This window comes from Ambystoma mexicanum, chromosome 6q, assembly GCF_040938575.1.
Source record: "Ambystoma mexicanum isolate Mex_15411 chromosome 6q, UKY_AmexF1_1, whole genome shotgun sequence".
NCBI classification, from domain to species: Eukaryota; Metazoa; Chordata; class Amphibia; order Caudata; family Ambystomatidae; genus Ambystoma; species Ambystoma mexicanum.
In genome coordinates this window covers 199,868,203-199,896,183 of record NC_090937.1, presented here as the reverse complement: position 1 = coordinate 199,896,183, position 27,981 = coordinate 199,868,203, and the positions used below count along the sequence as shown (strand labels likewise).

At 46.7% G+C, this 27,981-nt stretch overlaps 1 protein-coding gene across 2 annotated transcripts in view; it reads right to left on the bottom strand.

The window, feature by feature from the left end:
- Positions 1-27,981, bottom strand: part of KIAA1958 (KIAA1958 ortholog) — a 962,448-nt gene that overhangs the window by 27,568 nt on the left and 906,899 nt on the right. The window contains exon 5 of one of the 2 annotated variants that reach the window (XM_069630639.1): positions 14,264-14,437. In XM_069630639.1, coding sequence (XP_069486740.1) covers positions 14,264-14,437 — 174 coding nt within the window. The remainder of the gene's footprint in view (positions 1-14,263; positions 14,438-27,981) is intronic. The other variant, XM_069630637.1, reaches the window with a different exon arrangement.

The following is a 27,981-nucleotide window of genomic DNA, read 5'->3' as shown; positions in this document are numbered from 1 at the left end:
AGGCTAATAAGAGTTTGTTGAAACACAACGTAGGCAGCTCCGGGGAGGAATGCCCGGCTCCCTCCCGAATGGGACATAAATAGCACCTCATAGATAGCAAGGTCTGGAATGTGACTCCAATAAGGGGGGTGTTAAACATGTCACAGCTGATTGTATGATATGCATTTTGTATATATGTATCTGATGTACGTAATTCGCTCTCTTGCGTCCCTCGAGGTCTAAAGATACACGTCGCGGGGCGTGAGACTGAGTTGGCCAACTGAGACTATTTGCTTTGCAATAAACCCTAGCTTTGGGAATACAACCTTGTGTCTGGCGTATCTATCGTGTGTGGTGACTTGCCTTGTTTCCATAACGTGAGGGACCCCTAGGTGCTCCTTTCAAGAGGGGAGAAAAGTCACAGGGTAGACAAGGAGGGAGGCTGGCTACAATATCAAGGGACACCCTTTTCCTCAACTGGGATGCTCGGAAACGAGAGGCAAACACTTCTCTCCAAACCAGCACATGCAGAGGACCATTCCCAATGCTCAAGCAGCCTTAACCAAAGAGATGACAGGACTCATACATGTACCCAAGCATGTTAGGAAATAGATACTACACTTGTGCCTGACCCTAAAATGGAGGAAACATGGATCAGTACCTTTACAAAGCTTCACTCGCCTGTAGTTACAGAGAAATGGATATCATTTACAGAGGTAGGAAATGAACACAGGAGCTCCGGTCGAATCAGGGCCAGGGTAACCCAGGCAAAAGCAGACCAGCCAATCGGGGAGTTCTCACCCCAATTACCCTCAGTGTAAAAGAGACTGTTTCTTCAGTCGGGGTGAAGGGAAGGTGAAGAGCAGACAGGTCTAAAAAACCCGTGCTGGAGGAAGAATGAACAAGAAGGAAGGCTGGTGAGGGAGAGTTTAGTGGTGGATGAGAGAAATAACTGCAGTGTGGAGGAAGGTGGAGTGAAGGAAAGGTTTCTGTTGGAGGAGGGAGAGAGAAGGGAGAGGCCAAGAGAGGCCAAGAGAGGCCAAGATAAAAGAGGAGAGGAATGAAGCAGATTTCTGAGGGAGAGTTTGGTGTAAGTGGTGGGGCAGAGGAAGAAAGAAAAAGAAACAAGTTAATAATTGAGGCGGTTTGAGGAGAGAGGAGGGAGAACACCAGAGGCAAGGGAATGTGGGAGACCAAAAAGGGTTGGGGTGGGTTCACCAGCATATAACATGTCTTTGCCAACTTGGGTGGGTCAAAGGCTACAGGAACCTCAGAGAGGCACATGGCAGATTTAGTGTGGCCTGAGTTGCAGTTCAGCCAAGTGGCAGGTGCAAAAGTGTCTGAGAGCCTTGTCAGCCTGGGCTTGGAAAATGGTAGGGACACTGCCTAATCACCCAGAGGGAAATACAGAGAAAGAGGCTAGGTGGGCGACTTGGCACTGCGTCTGGTGGGATTGGCAAGCCCACCATAGTAACAAAAACACTTGCTACTGAGGGAGGAGGGCTCAGGAAGAACTTGTGTCAGAAGGGTTCCTTAGGAAGCCTTTGGTAGGCTTGGGAAATAAAAATTTAGCAGCACCTAGCCACCGGTCCAGGTGGGCTATATCTACCAGCCCACCTGGTACGACACTCAACTAATTTTCACGCTGCCCTCGGCCACCCCCTCTCCCTCTCTCATCTCTGATTGCCTAAATGCCATTCAAGATTGGTGTGCAGCCAATGATCTTTGTCTGAATGCCAGCAAGATGGAGGTCCTCCTCATCGGCCCACCTTCACCATCCTTTCCCCTCACTCTCTGGCAGGCCTCCCTTGGCCCTTCTCCTACCCCCACATGCGAGGCTAAGAACCTTGGGTCATCTTTGACTCCACCCTTTCCTTCTCCGCCCACATCTCTGATGTCTCTAAAAAGTCACACTTCCTACTGCACCTCCTCAGAGGTACTCTGACTTTCCTCTCCTTCCCCCAGATGCTCATGGTTTCCCAAGCTCTGGTTCTCTCTAGGTTGGACTATTGTAACAGCCTCTTTCTAAATCTACCCTACCTGCCTCTACTCTCCGCCCTCTGCAACTAATCCAGAACAGGACTGTGAGACTTGTTCTTGGCCTCAAGCCCTGGGATCGTATCTCTCCAGCTTTGAAATCCCTCCATTGGCTCCCAGTGGATTCAAGGATTAAATTCAAAACCCTCTGCATTGTCCACAAGGCTTTCTGGGGACTGGGTCCAAAATACCTTCAGCTATCCCTCCACAAATACCTCCCCTCTGGAGCTCTTCGCTCCTCTACTTCTAACTCCCTCAGGGTCAGTCGTTTTTCAAAGAAACGAGCTGGGGGTAGATCTCTGTCTTTGGCTGGGGCCTCCCTCTGGAACAGCCTCCCTGCCACTCTAAAACTTGAGGAGAACCAACTCCGGCTCCTGAAGCACCTCAAGATCTTCCTCTTTTCTTCTGCCTTCACTCCCCTTCTCCCCTGCTGATCTGTTCTCTCTTGGCACCGTGCACCTGGCCACCCTCTGTCCTCCGGGCCCAGGTACCTGCTCTCCCTGCCACCCTCCCGCACTGCCTCTGGGCCCCCCCTTGCACTGGGGTCTGTATCTGTACCCATACAACCCCCCCTTTTTCTTCCTGCACTTATCAGACCTACCCCGTCTGCTGCCTTAAACCTAGCACTTTCCAATTGCTGGCTGCACTACCACTATTTGTTGCCTTTATTATTTATGTATTATTATTTATCTGTTTCTCCTTTGCTTCACACTTTCCACTTCTCCCCCCTTCCATGCACTTTTCCCCTCCCCCATGCACTTGCGCGTTTTCAATGTCACTGGGCCTAGTAAGATTGTTGTTTTGTTCTCCGCTGGTCCCCTCCCTTGCCTTGTTGCGCTCTGAAACACTTGTGTGCGAGCGCGATAGAAATAAATGCATTATGTTAGTAGTTTCATTTGGTAACATCTCTGCTAGTGATTCATGGCTTAGATACCACGCTTGACACACATGTAAACTTCTTTAACTCTCTTAGAGACTTACTGCCAGAATATGCACACCCTCCCCTCTAAAGTCAGATTCACCCACATTTGCTGAATATCTTCTTCCAAAACGGACAGGATTATGCCATAGAAAAAACAAGCAAGACCATGTTCCATCACTTGTTCACAGCTGAGGGCAAGTACTGTTGCCAAACATACATTTACTTCCAAAACTGCATCCTTTCTCATTTGCCACAGTGTGATGGATCATATTGCAAATATTGCTTGCATCCTGCTTATCAATCCCAATCGACAGCCAGGTGTCAGAGCGGTATAGTGGCTGCCCACAGACACTCTGCATGCTGGTCCGAGGTGCCCCTCCATGCAGAGCCCAAAGTGCGGCAAAGGCAGAATCCAATAGAGTTAGCAGGCAGATCAAGCAACTCAGAATATCCTTCTCTAGGCCAGTTTCTGGTCGGTGCTCGGCCTGATGACGTGGGGGATGCCATTGAATCCATGGACCAGTACTGGTGTTGAAGGGTGGCTAATTAGGGACTCGCTAAATCCAAGATGCTGATAGGTTTTCCATACGGAGTTGGCAAGCTTGGCAATATTGAGCAACTGCTCTTTGACAAGATGCTTTTTTGTATTTCCCCAAACATACCTAGGTGCATGCACCATCTAATGAAAGGGATTCAACATATACATTCAACATATAAAATCTAGATGTTGGTGGAATATTTAATTATTTTCTAGTTTTGGGGTCAGTACTCGACCTAACCACAAGTACTCATCCTCCATCATCAGGCCTGTGACATTTATGGGAAGCAGAGATTGCAGCATGAACACATCAATGAATCAAAGCTGCAATGCATCATATTTTATCAATACTGGAAGTCCCCCCAGATGTATGTCAAAAGTAAATTCCAAGTAAACAATGAGTGTCTTTATAAGGCCATGGAAGTCTGAGGGGACTTGCAATATCATTTAAATGTACAGTTGGTGGTAAGTCATTCTTTATAATGCATGTGTGTCACACCCCCTTCATCAACAAACTCCTTTTGTAATTTTTTTTCCCACACCTTTTTAATGCATTTTTTGGTACCCGCCTAACTCACCACAGACATTTCACTGTATTTTAATGTACAGCATTTTTTGCTGGATTTTTTAGGGAGGTGAGTTTTTCCCTGAGGTTTCCCCCATCTATGTTGCCTTTAGTTTTTACTGTTCTCCTTTATCTCTCATCTGCTTCAATTATGTTTTTCTCCTGTGAAAAACAAACCGCTGGCATAGCCGCTTCATCTAGAACTGTGTACTCCTCTGCATACCATGTAATAATCACTGATCGATAGATTATCCATTGAAAAACGTGTTCAATAGTTTGTCAATTAATATCAATAACACAATAAGACATTATATACTGAACTTCAGTATAGCACCGTATTAATTATACCTCCAAGTCCAAAAGGTTACAGATATGTACTATATATGAATTGCCTGACAGATGTGTACTGTCGTATTGTCGACATGTGTTTCGACCATGAGGTCTTTCTCAAGGCAGATTGCGTTAGTCCTCTATAATACAACACTTATTGAGTGAATTTATGTAAGGTCATCTCTACAAATGTTAGTGGTACACGAAAATAGATTACCAGTGAAGGTAATAGGTAGTGTGACAGGGTTACCAGGTGAGAGGCACAAAGAGGCTGACACAAGCGTACATTTCAGTAACATAACAGGGACAAGAATGTGTCTTACAAGAGTTCAAGAAAAGAGATTCATCCACCCCTGCTTGAGAATGTGGTTCATAACCCTGGTCTTTTACTGAGTATGATGATAGACCTTCACCGGCCAGTCCGCTCTGGGATTGGACAAGTCAGGAGGTCTTCTCAAGCAGAGGAAGACACTGGGTGAGTCTTCCCAGGAGTGATCCCTAAAATAGGCTTTTTGGGTATGTCCGGAGATGCTCTTTATCGGTTGATCACCTCCGTGCTCTAGTGTCCTGTTCTCTGAGACACATCCTCGCTGACCCCCTCTTAGCATAATCACACTGGCACCCAGGAAGATTGCACCATCTCATGCTGCCTCCACTAGCTTCTCCCCTGGACTATCCTGATCCGTTGCAATCTCTCTGCTCTCTTTTTTTTTTATAACAATGTTATAGTTTTTTTTATCAAAATACAGCAAATCAAAAGTACCAAGTTGGTTAGAGCATCACCAACAACAATTTTGACAGAAGCCTACATCATTTCTCTCCCCCCTCCTCATCTCCCGATTCCCACTGTAAGGAAGGCATGGTATCAACAGTAAGACAGACATAAGTGACCGCAGTTCAAGGTTGTTTATTAAAATTCTAAAAGGGTTTGAAAAACGCCTATATAATCCTAAATCTACAGATGGGAGCAAGCTACAACCATCAAATAATAATAACGCAGTCCTAGTGGTGTCTTGTCACAATAAAAGGGCCTAATAAGCCTATCACCAATCCTTACCTCTAAATACAACTACTATGGGAAACACTGTTATGAAAAAGAAAGAAGTGTTCATAAAATGATATGTCAGGATGTTCAGGCCGTTAGCCTCACTTACCCACGTTTTCAGCATGGGACAAGGTGGTACACTCAAGCTTAGCACAGTATCTGGCTTCTCTAGGATACAGTTCAATCGTTAGCATCAGGGCCTTCCATGCCCAAGTCTCTTTACCTTTCAAAGTCTGTTAATTCAGAGGGCCTGATGCGACAAAAAAAATAAGTTCCTTTTCTCTTTCAGATTTTCACAAGTACTCAATTTCTCAGGCAATTCACTATTCACCTCGGATCCCCCTCAGCCGGGCTCAGATCCCCTCAACACAGTGCTCAAAGATTATTTATTATACCAACTTCTCATAGGATATTCTTTCTCGGGTGACTCAAGGTTCACCCCAGATCTTCCTCAGCTGGGCTCAGATCCTTTTTAACACAATGTTCAATTAGTCTCCCTCCACCAGGCTTGGACTAATTCCAATTTCCAATATAACTTTTAACACAAACTTGGTTTAACTAAAAGCTTTTAGCTAATCTCCCTCCGCCGGGCTCGAACTTCATCTACTTTGTCATCAACTATCGAAGACTTTCTTTATCACTCTTCACATTCGGCCCCTTTCAGCTGGATATCTAACAGAGACTTTCGAATGAGCACCCACGTGGTGCCGGACCACTCCTTCTAAGGTATCGTATCTTGGCTTCAAAGTTCAATCACTCATTTGTTGTTTAATCTTTTTCGCGTCGCTTGCCACATACGCTTCATACACTGTTCTCTTCAGCTTTCACTATGAAATGTTGCCGCTTGCCACCTTGGCTTCAACACAGACCAGTCTGGTATCAGTCTCACCAACCAACCGGCTGGGCTGACTTCACTGGCACTGCTTTGTTGTAAGAGCCAAGGACAGTACCACAGCAGCAATTGATTCAACCCGCCTTGATTATCGACGCAGGAGAGCCCTGGGTACCTCAGACACACAATGCAGGATTCTTCAGCCTTGATTCCTGGTCTTACGTTTCCTATTCTTGAAGGCTCATGAAAGTAACAGTCTTTCGTTGAAAATGTCAAGGGCACTTCCCGCCTTGCGTTCCTCTCCGGTTTTGCCGTCTTTCGCCTTGTGTTAAACTGGCATCTTGGAACTGCTGCTTCCTCGTGTGTTTTGCCTTGCTCAGAGTGTGCTCTCGCGCTGCACCTTTTATACGTGTGGGTAAGTGTAATGGAAGTCAGGTGCGTGTAATGGTCAGTAATGGCCTGACCCTGCCTGGCCATTGTATTGGGACATGTCAGGTATATGGCTCGGGTGTAAGGAACAAGTTACTTAATTGTAACTGTTGTTCTCCAGCATGGGTCTGGCATGGATTCACATGCTCATGAATATACCCAGTCGTCAGGCTGGGAATCCTCGGTAAAGAAAAAATCAGTTTCAGTTTCGTTTCTGAACTGTCTTTCTACTAGTAACCAATCACTGGTCTCTGGGTCATACTGCCCCCAGCCAATGGCTGCCCTCTACCTGAGCCCCTCCTCTGGCAGCCATCTTCAGATTTGGTAACACATAAAGTGGCAGTAGGACCAAGAGAAGAGCCGCAGAGGGGTAGGCGGGAGGGTTCGCATGTGAATCCATGCCAGACCCATGCTGGAGAACAACAGTTACAATTAAGTAACTTGTTCCTTCTCCAGCATGGGGTCTGGCATGGATTTACATGCTCATGAATACAAGAATTCATAGCAGAACACACATGCACAACCACGGGAGGTGGCTAGGCTCAACATTAAGAATTTTAACAACTCAACATTAAGCATCTTTTACCTCCTCACCAGGCTCACCTTCAGGCGAACAGGTTGCGCAGCACTGCCTGGCTGACTCTGGACTCCTCCCTGGAATCCCCGTCGAAGCAGAAGAATCTCGTGAAGGTGTGCGTCGACCTCCACGTAGCAGCCCTGCAGATGTCCAGTAGGGGCACACCAGACAAGAATGCCGTGGTAGCAGCGATCGCTCTGGTTGAATGGGCTCTCGGATGGCCGGGCAACTGTCGGTTTGCCAACCGGTGACAGTGCATGATGCAGCCGGAGAGCCATCTGGAAATGGAAGCCTTTGAGAGGGCCCTCCCTTGGATCACAGATCCAAAGTACACAAACAGCTGTGATGACTTCCGAAGAATCTTCGTGCGGTCCACGTAGAACTTCAGCGCTCTAGCCACATCCATTGAGTGCAAAGTCCTCTCAGCCGGCGACGAAGGCGACGGGAAGGAAATAGGTAACACCAAGGGCTCGTTGAGGTGGAAGTCCGACGGGACCGTGGGCATGAAGGAGGGGTGCGTCCTCAGTACTACCCTCGTCTCGTGGAATGTCAGATATGGAGGTTTTCAGGAGAGGGCCTGATCTCTCCCACTCGTCGTGCGGAGGTGATGGCCACAAGAAACGCTGTCTTCCACAACAGGAACTTCAACGGTGCCAAATGCAGAGGCTCGAATGGTGGCCCCATGAGCCTGGTCAGCACCACGTTGAGCTCCCACACCGGGGCCAGAGCCTTCACCGGCGGGAACGATCGGAACAGTCCTTTCATGAGCTCCTTCACTAGGCGATGAGACCACAGAGATGACCGCCCCAGAGTTCTGCTGTAGCAGGAGATAGCCGCCAGATGGATCTTGATGGAGGCATGTGCCTACCCCGCCTTGGCCAGCGATAGCAAATACGGCAGCACTTGAGGATTAATCTTCTGTGCACGGCACCAGACTGAGAACCTCTTCCATTTGTGTCCATAGCACTTGAGAGTCAAGGACGCCCTGGCCTTTGCAAGCACCACCTTGCAGTCCGCTGGGATATCGTACCCTCCGAACTCTAGTGCTGCAGGAGCCAGGCCTGCAGGTTCAGCGATCCTGGGTCATGATGGAGGATGGCGCCTCATTCCCTGGTGAGAAAATCCGCGTCTGTCGGTAGTTTGACCGGGGGGGGGGGGCGGGTAGGGTGGCGCTGACATGTCCAGAAGGTCCGGGAACCAGATCTGCCTCGGGCACGCCGGTGAGTTGACTGATGAGTCGCAGCAGCAATGAGAAGGCATTGCCCATGCTCCCATACTGGGGAAACCTGCTGGCGAACCTCCGGCACTTCGCGTTCGTCGCCGTCACGAATAGGTCGATCTGGGGATTGCCCCATCATCGGAATAGGAGATCCACTTGATCCTGCCGAAGTTCCCGTGGCACAAGCGCAGCTCCCTGCTGAGTGAGTCGGCGATGGTGTTCTTTATTCCTGCCAGATGGAAGGGTATCAGGAACATCCCTTGGGCAATGGCCCAGTGCCACAGATCCTGCACTTCCTTGGATAGGGCTGGTGATCTGGTGCCCCCCTGCATCCTGATGTAGAACATCGTGGTGGTGTTGTCAGTGAAGATCCTTACCACCTTGCCCTTGAGGGACGGAAGGAACGACCTGAGGGCCCAGAACACGGCTCGGAGCTCCAGGACGTTGATGTGTAGTGACCTCTCCTCCGGGAGCCAAAGGTCTCTTGCGTGGAGATCTCCGGTGTGCGCTCCCCATCCTTCCAGGGAGGCATCCGTCGTCACCGTTTCCTGATGTGCCAGGGTCTGGAAGTCCATGCCCGCTGCTAGATGCGCGCAGGTGCCCCACCACCGGATTGCTTGCCAGAAAGTCTCGTTGAGTGAGATCCTGTCTTCGAAGCTGCCCGCCGCTTGCATCCAATGGGCATCGAGGAACTCCTGAAGTGGTTGCATCCGCAACCTGCATAGGCGCATGAGGTAGATGCACAAGGACATCATGCCGAGTAGGGACTTGATGGCCCTTACCCTGGCCACGTCCATTGTCAACTGCCGTTGTACCTTGCCCAGGATGGCCTTTGTCCTTTCCTCTGACGGCAAAGCCAATCGCGCCACTGTGTCGAGTCTGGCTCCCAGGAACAGGGCGTCTTACGACGGTACCAAGTGGGATTTCGCGAAGTTGATCGGGAATCCCAGATCCGTGAGCAGTTGGACGGTCTTTGCTGTGTGATCGACGGCGAGTTCCCTTGACTTTGCTCAGATGAGCCAATCGTTCAGGTAGGGGTAAACGTGGATCCACTGCAGGCGCAGCTGCGCCGCCACTGGTGCCAGGCACTTGTTGAAGACCCTGGGTGCCGACTTCAATCCGAAGGGAAGGGCCTTGAACTGATAGTGTTGCCCTTGGACCACGAATCGTAGGAACTTTCGATGTCCTTTGAGAATGGGGATGTGGAAGTAGGCGTCCTCCAAGTTCAGCGACGATGGGAAGTCACCTTCCTCCAGCTGTCCCAGCATGTGCTGAAGGGTGACCATCCAGAAATTTCTGGGACTTGATGTATTTGTTTACACGACGAAGGTCCAGGATGGGTCGCCAACCGCCGGTCTTCTTTCGGATGAGGAAGTACCGCAAGTACACTCCGGAGCCCCGGAGACTCTTCGGGACGAGTTCTATCGCGCCCTTTCTTAGCATTGCCAGTGCCTCCAGAAGTAGCTGTGGGACGTGGTTTCCTTCCTGGCCACAGGTGATAGACGGGGATACTTTCTTTGAAATTCCAGAGTGTGCCCGTGGGCCAGTGCATTCAGCACCCAACGGTCGGTGGAGATGGACTCGCACACACTGACGAATTTCGCCAGCCGGCCTCCCACCGGGGTGCTTCGGTGGGGGCACGATGCCACGGCCGGTTCAATCTTGCTTCACCGGGGCCATGGCGCCTTGGCCTCCTTGATGACGATGTCCTTCAGCCTTGCTGCGGCCTCTGTAGGCCTCCTGCGACGATGAATGGGCCGCTTGGTGGTACGACGAGTAACCACCACCAAATCCTTTGGAGACACCTTGAGACTTGCCTCTGGTGGTCCGAAAGGGTGGCCGTCGTTGATGGAGAGAATCCAAGGCCCGGGCCGTTCTCAGTGTCCGCCTTGATGGCCTGCAGTGACTCATCCACTACCTTGCTGAACAGGTTGTTCCCGTTGAAGGGGATGTCCAGTACCCTGGTCTGCATGTCCCGACGGAAATCGGTGGCCTTAAGCCAACCGCGCCGGCGAAGGTAAACGCTGTTACCCATCTGGCGAAAGCCGGTGTTGCCGATGTCCGTGGCCACCGTGTTGGCGTGGTCCGAAGCCACCTCGCCTTCCCGCAGGATTTCAAGGGCTTCCGCCCTCTTGCCTTCTGGGAGGAAGTGCAGGAGGGGAGCGATCTTGAACCACAGCTCCCTGTCGTAGCGTGCCACGATCTCGAGGGTGTTGGCCGCATTGATGGTCGTCGCTGGCGACAAGATGACTAGTCGCCCCATGGCGTCCAGCTTCTTCCCCTCGCCGTCCGGTGGGGAAGTAGAAGTTGATTCCGCCGCCCCTTCTGATTTCTTCCTGGCTGCTGCGGAGACCACCGAATCCTTGGATGGCTGAGCTCTGAGGCACATCGGGCGGAATCTGGGACCCGGTACTTCTTCTCATACCGGTCCCTCTTCGCAGGAGCCGTGGACGGGTTCTTGAGTAGCGACAGTCCTTCGTTCCAGATGTCGTCTAGTAACGGTACTGAGAGGACGGTCTTCCTCTCGGCCTCCCGCCGCTGGTAGAGGAAACCCTCCTTCTTCTGTTCTTCGAGACAAAGTTGGAAGAGCTCTGAAGCCCTGGCGATCATGGTGTGAAAGGAGCCAATTTCGTCGAAGAGAGAGGCCCGGGCAGGGGGTGATGGGAGATCCGTCCCGTCGCCACCACCGTCGTCGTCCGCCCCCGTCGTCGCCGTCTCCGTTCCCATCTCATGCCTCGGTGGAGGGGAAGGAGGTGAAGGCTGGAAAGGAGGGGGAGGATGGATTCGCCTCTGCTTGTTCGGTGGGCTTCCCGTCGGTCCAGGCGCCGCTGGATCGTCCGCTGGGGTTAAGGGCAACCTTGTCCTTATCTCTGTACACAGGGCCTGGATAGCCATCAAGATTGCTCCTGAGTTGTCCTGTGGCATAGGCACCGGTTGCGACGGGAGCGACGGCTGGGGAGTAGGGTCCTCCGTCTCCTCCACCGTCCGTGGCTCCTCATCGGCTCCACCGTCGCTTTCTACGTCCGCCTCGTCGGGATCCCTCCTGTAGGACCGGATTTCCTCGAACCTCTTGTCCAGGATCTTTGCAACGCCAGCCAGCTCATCTTCAGAGGTGGTATCTGTGTCCGTTATGGCTACCATGCCCCCCCTCTTTCTCCACTCGGGGTTTCACAGGGCACGAGGACTCCCAACACTTGAACGTGCAGTAAAAATCTGAAGATGGCTGCCAGAGGAGGGGCTTAGGTACAGAGCAGTCACTGGCTGGGGGCTGTATGACCCAGAGACCAGTGATTGGTTACTAGTAGAAAGACAGTTCAGAAACGAAACTGAAACTGATTTTTTCTTTACCGAGGATTCCCAGCCTGACGACGGGGAATATTCATGAGCATGTGAATCCATGCCAGACCCCATGCTGGAGAAGTCCATTTTCTTTTGTTGTGAGCTGTCCAGGAGGAAATGTGGGTGGAGGGTTGAGTTCTTAAGTATCACACCTGGTAGGATGGGGTAAAGGTGTTACAGGGAAGGGGATACCACGTCTCACCATCCGGTGATCCACTTCCACTCCTCTTACCCAGGTGATCCTCACACACTGGTCCACCCCTAGGAACTAGATCCAAAAGCGATGGCCGTGTCCTGGCCCCCTGGATGACAGATCCCAAGGGACTAGCGGGTGAGACACCGTCCGGTGTCTCACACCAACCATTCTTTCCGCTACCCCGCCCCTGGTCCATGGACATCCAGAATCTGTAGTTTGTCCCTTCTATGTGCAACCTCCCTTCCTCCCCATGTGTGCCTTGCCCGTTTTACATATCAATCATCTAAATCCCACCTCCCCCATATTCTTTGAAATTTCCTGGGGCACGCCCTATGCTGATAAACAATCTCTTCTAGGGCTCTGCAGTGATCCATCCCTTCTGCCCTCTCTGTTTTCTTGCCCTGTGGGCGCTTTGAACACAATTTACTTGATGTATATGCGCCATACAAATGCACAATAAATAAAATAAAATAAATACCTGCTTCCTCCAACCTATTCGGGTGTAGTAGTGCTATCTCACCCTCTAGCCCTTTTCTCTCTGCCACCAATGTTAAGGGCTTTCACCTCCTTCTGCCTCCAGGACAGTGTTATCGCCTGATGGTATTTCTCCTCCAGCCTCCCCATGCTCTCGCTAGATGGTAACAATTCTCCTCCAACTTCCTCATGACGCTCTTTCTTCCTCTGGTCTTCCACCTCCTCCACCCTCCATTAACACTCCTCCTCCTGATGGCAACTCTCTCTTCCACCAACCTCCTCCCTACTCTCTGACTCCTCCTCTGATGGGCCAACTCCACCTTTCCTCAACATCTCTCCTCCCTTTGATGACACACCTCTCTTCCCCCAAACCCCTCCAGACTTTCCAACCTCCAGCTCTCACCTCTTGCTCTTCTTACAGTACTCCTGTCTCTCACCACTTGTCACCAAACTCCTTTCTCCAACTCTGCTTGAACTCCTCAGCCAGGCAGTTGTAACTGGCAGCTTTTTACAGCAAGGTTCCTCCTTCCCTTGGTGGTGCTTAATGAAATGTGCTGAGGGTTGTGCTAGTTTCTGATTGGGCAATGGGTTGGTGTTCATGTGGCTTAGAGGGGGTTGGCCTGAGATTACACAAGGGACTGCTGCCACTTGGATTGAGGAGTTCCATAGACATGTATGTAGCCTCTCTCTTTCCACATGCAACCCATGCTATTCTTGCCTGCTTTAGTTGGGGTTGACTTCATCTCCCTCATCGGGCAATCCACCGTTATGAATAAGAGTTACATTTGAACTTCATTTGTTGCAGAACATTTGGACATTTGCAATCCCTGAGGCTCTGAATGAATCTGTTTGTTTCCTTGCTGCACATTCCGAACACATCACTTCCTCATTGTTTGAGAGTAACTTTGTAATTGTGGGGTTTCTACAGGCTACAGAGCTTGAATGGCTCTCTAAGTGTGTTCACCTTAAACACATGAGTCTATCTCAGGGTTATGGACAACCCTCTGTCCCTGTTTAGGCTACTGGTAGGGTTGGGGATGGTGGGGATGTGAGGTCCTCCATTAGTACCCCATTGATGGGCGTATATATTAACATAAGCAGAGGGGATTATAACAGCCACTGTGACTATTCCTTTGGCGGTCCTGCCAATTAGTAGGGTTGGGTGGGGGTTATCCTTCCAGTGACTGTCCCTTCTCTTATGGTAGGGACCCAGTAATGTTGGTCTGGAGATCCCCCATATAGCACATGCAGGCCCAGCATCCACTAGCTTAAGCTGGTACCTGGCCCCATTGACTACTATGTGTTCCTCATTGTTAGGCAGGGGCCTTCATCACAGCAGAAACCCGCAGAATCCACACAGGTTCTCTATTTGGATTTCAAAAGAGCTACAGTGAGTTTTTCTCTGTGGCTGAGCTGCCATATTCCCCTGTATTGCTATTTTCAGCAATATGAAAAAGTATCTGCACTCACTCATTATCAACTAAGGCTACCATCAAAGTAGCTGTTTGGTAAATGTTATCATTCTCAATCTGAATTAAAAGTACCTTTATGTAAAGAGGAATCAATTTTTTTGTGTCTGAAGGTGTACTTTAATGGGACATATCTAGCTGAGGCCCCTCCCGGGCTGCAATATGACTCCAGCTGTGGCTGGAATTTGCAAGGACATATGTATCAGTTCTGCTGGAACTCGTTTTGAAAGTCTGCCTAGGACAATACGAATCTCAGAAAAATGCCTGTTAATACAACACACTTCACTTGGGAAAGATCTTTGCAGTTCTTACCTTGGTCAGATCCATGTATTCCTTAAGTCCTTTGGTCATGCACCAATACCGCCACACATTAAGAGCATACAAGGTAGCCTTGGTGGTGTTAGGACTCACAGCGCTGATACACAGGTCTTTCAGGTCGTCGTGGAAATTAAACACTGGAAATTTGTTCAGCTTTGTAGAATATACTAGAATGAAAACAAAAAGCTTCTAAAATATTTGATACATTCAGGATCATTGATCCATTGGCATCAAATTATGTCTAGTGATAAATTACAATTTACTGACAATGGAAAATTGAAAACACATGAAAGACACTTTTTATCCATTCTTTCGATTCTCAGAATTAAAAGGAAACTGTGGCATGAAAAAAAAATCAACCAACTGAAACTTAGGAGGGACAGCAAAGTTCCAGTTCAGCACCATTTCACTAAAATTGCAATTTATTGTGGAATTCCTGTCAAGACAGTGACACTCTCATGTCAGGGCAAGTCCTGCAAGGAGTGGTGCCTGAACCCCCACTAACATATACTGTGCTTTAGGGTATAAGCTCCATATTGGATAAAGTTTGGTAGGCATCAAAAAGAGGCACATGGCCTGTAGATAGTTATTACAAACTCCTATAAAGGTTATGTGAAATGTTTGTCTAGACCGCAACAGTCATGTTCAGACCACATGTTAAGCTGCTGTGCCCTCCATCCCTCCATTTAGCATACAAAATACTGCTCTGGTTTTGTCATTCCACGTGATATGTCATGGCTGGGTGTCACTATCGGACTACTACCAAAGACACCCACCCTATGACTACACTTACTAAAACACTTAAACAAAATGTGAATAACTACACCACAAACCCACCAGCGATACAATGAATATTTGAGGAAAAATCTTGCTACAGTTTATCGTACCATAAATAACTTCAACTAGGCAAAGAATCAATGATTTCGAAAGTAACTTCTTTTCTAAATAATAATACCCAAATATAATCTAATATATATTTTTGAAAGTGTGTCTGTCTGTTTGTCATATATAGAAATTAAGGGCTCAAAAATGATCTAACAGGGGTAACTTCTCATGAAGAATCTAAGGTTGTGGTATAAAGTTGCTAAAGTGAAGCCCCTGGCAAATAAAATCAAAACAAATACTTATTTTGCTTAATTTAAAGTTGCTGATTTCGCAAGTTTGTACTCTTCCATTTTCGTCGCTGTTTTATGAATGTGGAAAACTCCATGCAGAGAACACAACATCGTGTAAGTGCTAACGTTGGTAGTCCCGCTATATGCAATAACCACTTTTTAGAACATGAGCCCCATTCGCTTTCTTCACTGTTTAAAAAAAAAACCTGTGGATGTCTCTTAAAATGAATGATGTGGGAGGCCTTTACAATTAATTCTGATGGAATACAACTGCTTTTACCAGTTGTAGAAGTCAGGTGGGTTCCATAAGAGTTCTTCAATTTAACGCCAGCATAAAAATACACACAGGGGTTAAATCATGTTGAGTTTTTAAGTGATTTAGGGAAGCATGACGTGACGGTCAGGCTCAGTTCGTTCCATCTCCACTACTGGAAAGGAAAAAGAACATTTCCTGGATCTGAAAAAAGAAATGTAAAAACTGGCGTTAATATGTAACGCGTGTCTTCACACCTTTTTTTATCCGATCCGGGGAACTTACAAAATGACTCTCAAATGGGAACATTTTGTAAACCCCCAGAAACCCGCAAGTAACATGTAAAATTAAGTGGTAAGCTTTTTACACATTGCTTTTAGGCTCTAATGGATTTTAATTCTATTTGGAGGTTGTGACAATTCACCTACTCTTGTCACTTCTCCCGCGAGGGGAGCCCCCTTCCATGAGGCTAGGGAGTTGTGGCCGCTACCGAATAGGGTGGTTTAATGCGGAAGGGCCTCATGGGGAGGGACTCCCCCTCTGGGGACAGGGACTTTGATCTGGAGAAAGGCCCCTTTAAACCCCAACCCACCAGGGTAACAATAACATCAAATCCTTCTGGTGTTAAAGGCTTTCGTCCCATGAGTGAACCCCCTCGCTCTCTCATCCTTGAGGCCCTGAAAACTGTAAGATCTATGGAGAGTTATGCTAAAAATGCCACTGTATGCTATTGTGACCTCCCCTTCGCTTAATTACTAATAACAGGGCTGAAGCAGACCTAGTAACTGATGCTAATCCTCCTTTCAACAGGACTATGAAGAGTAAGACTAGAGGACTCCCACCAACCACTCCTCTGTTAAATGGAGACAATATTAGGAAGAAGATCACCAGAGACACAAAGATTTCATACCCTTCAAGTATTGGTACGAGTTGGCCCTGAGGAGGTGTGAAGATTGTACCATTAGCAAATACAAAGGACTTGAGCAATCCACAAGGGTGGGATTGGATACTATGGGCCTCATTACGACCCTGGCGCCCCCTTCATTACGGGAGCGCCGATTACAAGGTTCCCTTTGCGGGACCCGGATCAGACTTCTGGTAAAACCAGATGTCTTTTCCCGGGTACCGCGAGGGGAAGAGGGAGATAACAACGGGACACTTGTAATGTGCCCGTTGTTACCTCCCTCCCCATTCCCATTGAGCCCTATGGGGGCTCACAGCTGTACCAATAAGCACAGTGGTGGCAGATACAGCGGAATCCTGTCCTGTTGTGGAAAGCAGCCGGCGTCCGAAATCTCCAGCGTGGGAGATTCAAACGACGACCGACAGCTGGGAAAAAGTGGAGAGTGGCAAGAGGATGCTGAAGAAGTTCTCTGCCGGCTGAGTGGAGGCGGACCGACTCCCAAAGCCAGGAAGATGCTGCAAAGCCATGAGTGCAGAGGAGAGAAGCCCCCAGAGCCGGAGAAGTGTGCCCCGGAAGAAGGGGAGGTAGACGAGAACCTGAGGTGACCCAGGGGTTGACACAGAGACTAAGGTGGCTTTTCCCCGGCCCAGTATTAGCGAGGACGTTAATGAGCATAAGGAGAGAAAAGTCTGTGACCCCAAGAGCGAGAAAGCTAGTATCAGAGGAAACCTTCCTTGGCACAGTGGTAACGACTGACCACCACAGAAGGGTCGTGGACCCCCAAAAGTGAGAAAGAGAGCATCAAAGGAAATCGTTCCCAGCGCAGTGTTAGTGAGGAAACCACTAACCACCAGAGAATGGTCTGAAACCCCAACAGTGAGAACTGTGTCAAGCAATACCAGGAGAAGGAAGTCATTCTCTTCGTACCGAACGAAGAGCTGTGATAAAGATACCAGGGGAAGGGAGTCATTCACCCTGACAGTATTGTGAACTGAACCAAGCAACACCAGGAGATGGGAGTCATTACTTGGTAAAGGTGCAGGACTTGTGTGGAAGACGCCTGGGGAAGGACATAATTTGCTTTGGCCTTTTGGTGAACTGCATCAAGTAATACCAGCAGAAGGGGGAAGTATTCTCTTGGTCCTGGGCTGAGAGCTGTGCTGGAGACTCCAGGGGAAGAGAGTCATTCCCCCTGGTTTTATTGGACACTGTCAATCTACACCAGGAGAACAGAGCCATTCTCCTGGATGTGAAATAGCATAAAGACTGGGTGAAACCCGTAAGCCAGGGGAAGGAAGTTGAGGGAATTGGGAGTGGGTGATACATCCTCCCACTTCTGGCTGAAAATCTGCAAAATCGGCAGAATTATCACAGCAGTAATTCCGCCTGCTGTAATTCTGCCAAAAATGCCCCATAGAGTCCAATGGACTCTAAAGAAATGGGGATTAACTCTGCCACTGCCACTTGTAATCTGACTGTAATTCTTCCGGTAATGGTAATACAGCCCAACTCGTAATGAGGCCCATATGTGTAGGAATTGGCTTTTGTATATGTTTCTGAGTTTTGCCATTTTGAAATCTGGTTCTACACCTGAGTGAACTGTACTCCTGTGCTGGCATCTGGGAGCCTTGTCTGCACTGGGTGAACTTTAATCTTGGAACTGGTTTTTGGATTCTCCCCTGCTTTGCGACAGCTCCTTGGCGTGCCCCCTATTATTTAATTTCCTCTAGTGTGTCTTTGTGCCACCCAGGATGAGGTCCATGCATCTGTCCTTTTTTTGGTCGGATTCCCAATTTTTTCCGACGTCCCCAGATTGCCGCCAGGGTGGTCTGCCATTCCCCTCCTTCAACTGGATGTATCAGGTACATTAACCTAAACTCAGCTCTTTAGATAAGGGGTGTATCGGACACTTTTACTCTCTAAAAATAGACAAATACTGCCAAAAAATACAAATAGGGAGTAAAAAACTCCAAACAAAAATAGGTAACCGACACATAGAAGCCTGCCCTCTGCTTTCACCCAAGCATCTACATGGATATGTTTGGACCAGTAGTACACATAGTAAGTACCACATGAAACTCGACTATGGTTATTGCCTAATCAGAAGATGTCAAATGTATCTTTTAATGTGCACAAAAAATGATGCAAGTAAATATTTATTTTTAAAAAACTGTTTTACAGTTAAGACATATTTGTATTTACTTATTTAATGCTCCCATTGGGAATGGGATTTACTTTTTTACTCACAGAAAAATCAGTTTACTCACAAATTTTAAAAATAAGGAGTAAAATACCCCCCGTAAAACATCTTCTCTGGAGTGAGTACTATACTAACTAGGGAACGTTTTAAATTGTGCACACTCCATACCATTCCACCCACCACTATGTTTCTCCTTTTCAGCCTCAGAGAAAACCTTTTGTTCCATTGCTGAGCCGAGAAGTGATTAGAATAGTCTCCCTGGCTGGTGTATTGAGAATAAGGCAATTCAGTTCACCTGGGACAACTGGTCATGACACTATCCCTGTGAATGGGGGCCTTGAGCCAACTAACAATATTTAGATTACTCATCGTCAAGATGAATTTCTGAGTATGTCTATTGCTGGTTGAATCTAACAGGCTAATATCTACAAGAGCCACAACTTTGTTAGCGGTATCCAGTGCACTAGATTGCAAGTTAGCCAATTTTTAAAAAAAATCTGTGCTATGGCCTGGCAGTCTGTAGACTGTTATGCAGATTAAGGACACGTTGATGTCAATCGAGCATTCACTTGGGAGGGCCTCAACTGCAGGGTTTTGAAGGTTTGTAAGTGTTGATACTTGGAATTTGTCTGAATAGATAAGAGCACCCCCCTATTCTGTTGTAACGATACAGGTCACAAGGTTTTAAGAAGGGGGAAGTAGCATGTCTAGTTAGGTGATACAGTAAGCAGTTTTCAAAGGTGCCTATGAAGTCAAGTTGGAATTCCTTAATATGTTATACGATATTGCAAGGTACTTGTGGCTGATTCAGCGTTGAAGGTGCTTATGCTAATATTAGGGCTTTTACCTTTCTGTTGGAGACTGCTATCCCTGGATGTGGTGGACCTAAGGGTTAGTTCAGAAGATACACTTATGGCGATTGACAGGGGGATCAGCAACATACTGGTCCGGTTTAGGTTGAGCAGCTCAGAAAGATCCTCTTCTGGGAAAGTGCCATGGTTGGAAGGGGTTTGGGTGCAGAGGGAATCTTGTGTCTAGGAGAGTGGCAGAGATGACGCTAGTCAGATGAGGGCTCTTGATGTAACTTGATGTAAACCGCGGTAGTGAGGGTAGGCATAAGGAGGTCAGTGGCGAATCTTAGTCAATCAGCAAGGACGATTATTACAGCTAAAAGGTATTTGGCTTGTAACATAAATGTACCATTGTTATAGATGCTAATAGTGATTGTATTATGCGTGGTTCTGTTTTGAACCTCCATTAATAATGGTGTGGCCACTGGCGGAATAGTGCTTTTTGCGATGCTCCATTTGTCACGGAAGTCGGAGTATGGGAGGATATCATGATCCAGTCTTTGGAATTTATGGACCAATAACTAATTGTGCAGGGGATTGTACCCAATGGTCTTTTTTGGAAATGTTGCTGACATTTTTTGGATGTTGTGGTTTGGGGGAGGATGATGATAAACTAATTGTCGAACAAGGGTGAGAGCAGAGGTAAATGTTGAGAATGGACGGGGTTGCATGTGACCTGAAGGTTGGGTTAAGGGGGCTGGCAACAGCACACTGGTTAGGCCACCCAAGTGGGAATTGGAGAAGCCTCCAGGAGGAAGAGATCTAAGAGAGATTAATAAAACGTTAGTTACTAGTAAGTAAAGAGCAGAGTTAAATTATGCCTGCAGAGCACAGAGTTCTTTTATATCAGTAGCAGTCAATAGGTAAAAGGCACAACTAGGTCAGTAGTATTCAACACATACTGATAATAAATTAGGCAATGGGAGCTGTGACGAATACCAGGGTATTGTCACTGCTTCCATGGAGGAAGCCCCTTCCCATGAGGCCAGGGAGGGGAGGCTGCTACCCAGTGGGTGTATCGCATGGGGAGGGAAGGTCTCCATGGGATCATTAATGATCACCTTGGGAGAATGCGGTATTCAGCACCTTAATTTCAGCCCCCTCCTTCCTTTGAAGGACCCTCTGGTTTCCCACACCTCTATGTATCTCTGTAGAATACAGGATTCCATTCATACAGAATATATTGGCATGAGGAAGAGTAAGGCTTACCTAGCTGGAGTTTATACGATCACTGGCACAAAGAAGGTCAAGCAAGGAGGAAAAAGCCCACCATGCAACCAGCACATGCCGTGCTGCCAGCTGAAGAGCGCTTTGGTGATAAAAAGTGAGGAAGGACTATGTGCGAAGATAAGCCAGTACAGGAGAAGAGACAGAGCAAGACAACCCTGGAGGAGCGAGCAACCAGACGCCGGTTCCGTGGCAGAAGCATGAGAGTCTTTAGAGGCCCCATGGAGAGGGAGCCTGTCCGGTGCCGGGCAGAGAATAGACCAGACCGGTGAAGCTGAAGCGAGGAAGAGACATGCAGCAGGGTACGTGAGAGAAAGCTTACAGCTGTGCAGCTGCCGAGGACAGAATGCAGACCGCAGAAGTGAAGAAGTCCTGCGCTGCTCCCAGGACAGACCGGAGTCTGAGAGAGCATTTCCCAAAGTAGGCAAATGGTCAGGCCGGTTGGTGGGAAGCAGAGGGCATGTAAAAAGTCAAACAGATACACGCTAATAACCCGGGAGATAGAAAGGGTTAACAAATGAACTGTAAAAGCTGGAACAAACTTTATAAAACTTCCTATGTGGAACAGTACCTGATAGGAGAGTTCACCAGGGTCTGTTCAGTGGGGCATTATGTGAAGCTGAGGTTGAGAACCAGCAAACCAGGGTTTGGGACCCATATGAAGAAATAGAGAGAGATAACGGACAAACTATAAAAGCTGGAATAAACCTTATAAAATATCCTACATTGAACAGTACCTGGCATGAGAGTACACCAGGTTTGTTCAGTTGGACAGTGAGTGAAGCAGCGGTAGAGAACCCACACAAGCAACACACCAGGGTCTGGGACCCCCATGTAGTTGGGCGAGGCCCACAAAAGCCAAACACACGGGTGAAGGACCCATACAAGACACACAGTCAAGGGGCTAGGGGCCATAGCAAGTTGAGGAGAGCCTGAGGGAATATAGAGGGGTCTGAGGCCCACACAGAAGAAAAATAAGTTAACGAACAAGTCGGGGAGACCCTGAGATATCCCAGAGGGATCTGGCACTCATGTGAGAAAGAAAGAGAGGTACAAGAAGCTGAATGAAGGGGTTGAGGACCCATTGCGAAAGGAAGAGACACTTATTCAAATTACAAGTTCTACAGTCAAGCCTGGCAGGATAGCGTACCAGACTGGGCACTGCAAGTTTAAGTTGGAGGAAAAAAACAAGAGGAGAAGTCTTTCCCACCGGATACAAGGAAAATCTATTTCTGCAAGTGAATCAGAATTAACATTATGTTTGTGAACTGAAGAGAAGAGCAAGGGTAAGATGCTCCCCTGTGATACTTGGAAATTGTGTTTAAAGAATCAGTCAATGAACATTTTCATCAAGAACTGAACGCTCAACCCAGAATGGGAGAACGCTTCTTTTTGATTAAGAGGACACCCAGTTTTCCTTAGTTAGTTTAGCGTAAGGGATGGAAATAGGTTTTAACACAGGACTTTGGACACTTTATGTTACAAGACGTCCTGACAGAGGCATTAGTGTTTTTGTTGAGGTTGGGCAACTCCTCATAGTAATAGGATGAGATTGTTTTGTTAATTTCTTTACTTTTATAATAAAAGTCTTTGCCAACAAACATGCCACCACTGTGTCAGAATCTTACTTCTGCACCCTTACATGGCTAACAGGTAAAAAAACACAATAAGACTAGTGGCAACCAGCAAAATCAAGGTCAAAATTATGCTGATAAAGCTAAAACACACATCCAGGAAAGAAGAAGAGCAAAAGTGAAAACCAAGTCAATATATTTAACTGTAAACACAATGATGGCATCAAACATATAGTGCATGGACACCCTCTTGCTGGGATTTCACCCTGGGTTAAAGTTCTATAAATGTCTGTGGAAAATAGAGTCCACAAAACAAAGTTACTTACAGTTACTCTGGAACTTTTCCACTCCTGAAGGTTCCCTGTGGCAGACTATGATCAAGATGGTTGTCAGCTGGCCGTTGAATCCTACTCCATCTGTCTAGGATGAATATTCGGGCCTTAGTCATTAAGGCCCTGCTGAGGGAAATATGGCACAAGAGTCTTCTTATGACTCCCATCTAGCCTTTCAGGCACAGGATAGTACAGTTTACAACTGCTTCAGTACAGACACTCTTACTGTCCTTCAACACAGGGCTCTCTGGTTCCACCTTCGACCGCTTGAATCCTCTATCTTTTGGCATCCTTCCTGTGGCCAATGCTGGAGCGATGTTCTCCCTTCCTTCTTCTCCTGATCTCAACATTCTTGAATGTCTCCTTTCCCCTGCTTATTCATGTCTCCTTCTTCATGATGCTTCCCCTCTCCTTACCTTCCTATTCCTGACTTCCTCCCCACCAGTTACTCACACTTTCGCCCGCTCATTCGACTCCCTGCTTCTTCCTCCTCGCTCGACCTTGCATTATTCAGCCTCCTCCAAACTCCAACCTAAGCCCCTGTGTTTAGCCCTCTTTCATACTATGGGCCATGGGTCTCTAAATTTACGAATGAGAGTAACTTGGGAATTCCTCAATCAAGCTAGGGAGAGGTTTATGTAATTCCACCTAACTTCAATCCGGATGCAGCTAAGGAACTCTTGGTTGGTACTAAATTAGTTTAGTTTAAGTTTACTTATATAGCTTAGCTTACGCCCCCAAAGAAATACCTTTCCGCTTAAAATGATTCCAACAGGTTTAGGTTCCATACCACATATTGTGCAAAAAGGGAAAGAGGACTATTAGACTAAAATACAGAAATTCGACTTATTTCGCGAAAAGGAAGGTATTACGCTATTTTCTAAAATAAACGTGATTCTGTCTGTTCTGAAGAAATATTAGCAGTGCGTTATACAGGATGAATGATTGAATAGATAAAGAACGCACCAAATTGTGTTCGTTGATATATATGTGGGACTAAATTGTTGATCACTACTGGCCTAATTGTATCTTTTATCAGTTGGCCGCTACCAGCCTAATATTTTGATCTGTGGTTTGTTGATAAGGGTCCCATGTTTAAAGTCTGCAAAGGGGAATAGTAGCCCTACAGATAAGGGGAGTATCAGCCACTTGTAATCCCTACAAATAGGCAAATGCTCTCAACAAAGAAAAATACGGAATAAAAACCTCCCAAAGAAAATAGGCAACAGACACATAGGTATCAGTCTCCTGCTTTCACCTACACAGCTCCATGATATTTACGTATAAGTAGCACCAGTAGTGCCAGATGACATGAAGAAGCTCAATTATTGCTATCTGATTGGTAGAGGTAAAAATGCATCTCTTAATTTGCATGAATAACTTGGTTTAAAGAAATATTTATTACAAAAACATTTCTGTTGTAGAGTTCGATCACATTTTTACTTGCGTACAGAATTCTCTCTTTGGAAATAGGACAATTGTTCTCTCCCAAAAATAATTGTACTCCCAACTTCAAAAATGAGTAAGTAAAATAATACCACTTCAAAATCTTATCTGGAGGACTGTGAGAGAGGAAGAAATATACCAGATAGTTTCCCAGACAGAGTATTAATGCCAAAACCTGGACGTAATCATATCTACTCTATGCTCGACATTTGGAAACTCTCTTATCTTCTTCATTGATATTAAAAACTTAAATTCAGGGATTCATTGTTAGCTGCTCACAACTTAAGTATACATTCAAATATGTAATAAAAATTCTCATTTAAATTTCCTAATGAATACCAGATCATTTGATAAAAATAAAACTCAGATATGTTATATTAAATAAGAAACTGGACAAGGCTTTGTGTTGCATAAATATGGCTGCATGATGATACTGCCCACATACTGAATGATAGTTTAACAAATAATTATAAAGCACTGTTGCTTAACGGCCAGAATCGAAAGGCCGGGCAGTAGCTATGTTATATCAAGATACTAGAACCTTTAAAATCGTTTAATCAGTGAAGTACAAACATTTTGAGCTTCATGCCAAATTACAGACCTTTTATAACACCAATCTAGATCTAATGTAATATTACTTTATAGACCGCCTCTGGCTGATGGTGATTTCGCCAACCTTCTTACTAATATATTTTCACTAACAATACTATTCAGGCAAAACATCTTTACTGCCAATGACTTTAATTTCTGGTTAGTGCAAACAGATGCCCCAAAAACTCAATTACTTTAAGATTCATTAGAAGGTATCCCCTTGCTAATTGGACTTCCTACCCATACCCACGGGTCAGACCTAAAACTGTGTCTTACCATCGCCTTTATTTCTGTTCATGAAACCCACACAACCTTTTTCTTGTACAGATTGCGTTGGGTTTACATTTCTTTGGGGGGTATTACCCACTTTTGCTGAATGTCAATTTTATCAAATCTTTTTGCACATCATTTGCTGCTGTTTTTACCACAAACTTACAGTTGCTAATTTGGAGAAAGGTATATAGAAAGAGAAGGTGCAGGGGGATAAAACACCAGAGCAAGAAATCGGGCAAAATAAATTCACGGAATTGCCATTGGGCAAAAATAAATTGGCAAACGTTCATAGATCCTTTCTTTTTCCTTTGAAAGCAGACCCAGTTATATTTAGTCCCAGTTTTAATTAAATCCCCTTTACAAAATGGTCAGTAGTTACTTTTTCAGTATTACCCCATTGATATCACACTTGACAAATAAGACAATACCACACAAAAATCTGTAGAGTTGGAGAAGAAAGCCTGAAACCCACAGAACAGATCTGGGAGGCATACACCATTCAGGTTGTCCTCGAGGCTCAAAGGAAAGAGAGTTTTCTTAACCTAGGCCGCGGCAGGTGTTGCAGTGCTCGCTTTGTCTGTCAATGAGCCAAGTGATCGTGCTAAGCATCCATGCTCTCAGGGCCTGCAGACGACTTGGGTCAATGGCCATAAGGGAAGTGGGCAGGGAAGGGGTGAAGGAGGCAGGATTTGTTTGTGACTGGAGAAGAAAGGTTACGAACCATAAAATCTGAATATGTAATGGAAGAAAGTTAACTTCTGGCTAACACCTTTGAATTTTTGTTGTATTTGCAGCTTACACCACTATAACTACGGAACATATGTAGGTATTTTTTTTGCAACACAATCTGTTGTTTTTGAGTTATGGCCCTGCCTACATTTCCAGACGCTGATGACCAATTTCTCTATTTCTCCCCCATAATATTCCAATAACAAATAAACATTTAATTGCTTCCTTACATTTCACCTTTGTTAGTTCATATTCTTTCTCCCCATTCCGTCCCCTCACATCGTAAGCAAGTTAACATTTGCTTTCCATCTTGGGTGCCTCTGCAGGTTAATCAGAATTTTATGACTGTCATTTACTTTCCTCCACATATTTAAAAACATGGTGTTTGAAAAGCAAGGATGTCTAGAGAAGTGTAGGGGGGAGGAATAACAGATCTCTCTAAAGTTAGGCCACATGTTGCTTTATCCGAGTGATTCACAATTGTCTGGATCTTGGTCACAGCAACTATTATTCTGGAATTTGGCAGGCATGCCATGTTTTTAATTAAGAAACCCTATTTCATTCATGGTTGACAGAGAGGGAGCAGACAGAACCAGGACACAGCAACTAGAATCAGCACATTGGAAATGGTACAAATTACTCCCCATAATGACATCTGTACTCTTAGTCCTCTTAGAACTTCCTGCTCTGCCTCTGGTGAGCCAGCAGGCGAAGCCGGCCGTGGGCAAGGCACGGGAGTAAGACCTATCATTCTGCCTGTCTGCGCCTGTCATTGCTCTTCGAGCCAAATAACCTTTGTCTCTCAGGGTTTTGTCTCGTGTCCAATGGTGCAAGACCCGTTGCAAACACTTGCCTACCCATGTCGCCTACTAAGTAAATCCAAGCGTAACCCTGTTATGCACTGTTTCTCTGTGCTTCACACCTCATCCTGTCTCTAGCCTAGTGCTAAACCTGAAAGGCACATGTTTGTTACGCATTGGTTTCCCTCACAACGCTCCGGTAAACCTTTCTAATCTAGTATCATTTATTTATTTATTTATGACATTTGTATAACGCCCAAACCCAGGGGTATCAAGGCGTTCATTACATAGCAGAATACAGTTACAGAATGGACTTGGTTACTAGAACAATTTGAAAAACCATGTTAACAGGAAATGTGCAAGTGCAGGATAAGCGTTGCTTTGTTACAGACTGCATTGGTTATTCATACTTGTTGAAAAGCCAAGTTTTTACAAGTTGCTTGAATACATGATGGGATTGCTCATTTCTGATGTTCTGATGTTGATAGAGAGGGAGTTCCAGAGTGAGGGTCCGGTGACCCTGAAGCTGCTGCCGCCTGCCCTTATGATTTTGAAGCGGGGGATGACCAAGGAAATACTGGCGTTCGATCTGAGGACTCTTCCTCCTTGTTTTATGGTCAGTGAGTCAATGAGGTAGGTGGGTGCTACTTTATAGATGCATTTGTGTGTGAGGGACATATTTGAATTCAATCCATGCTTTTATTGTAAGCCAGTGGACCTCTTTTCTGGTGTTTGAGATGTGTTTGGTACCTTTGAGTCATAAGACCTCATTACACGCTGTGCGCTAAAAATCGTAATTTACCGGCATGGCGCTATTAACGTGTCCGCCTTGGCAAGAGGCCGCTAATAGCCTACCATTACGCGGACACGAGCATAACGCCATGCCGCTAAAGACCCCAAAAAGACCCTTAGCGGCACCGATGAAAGCGCTGATAGCACTTCCAACCTCCAACATGCAAACAGCGGTCACCGCTAATAGCGGCCATCGCAATTAGCGGTCACCGCAATTAGCGGTCACCGTTAAATAGCGGAACCGGAAATAGCGTCATCGCACGGGAAGGAGCATGGCAGCCATCTTTAAAAACACAATCCATTGCCATCCTCTGCCCCCTGGACCTGTTTTGAGAACTTTGCTATTCGAAAGACACAAGGATACCCTCGCCATGCCTAAGGCTATTAAAAAAACAACCGACCGCCAGCGCAAGGAGAAGTTCACCAACAAGGAGCTAACAATGCTCACTGAGACCCTTGCAGCGAATGCCGATGTGGTATTTGCGAACGACATGCGGCGGGAGACCCTGATCCGCAAGAAGGCAATCTGGGCAGAGGTTGCCCTGATGCCCTGAAAGTGAGTGCAGTGGGCACCACCACCCACACTGTCCGGTAGTGCAGAAAGCGGTGGGATGATCTCTGCCTC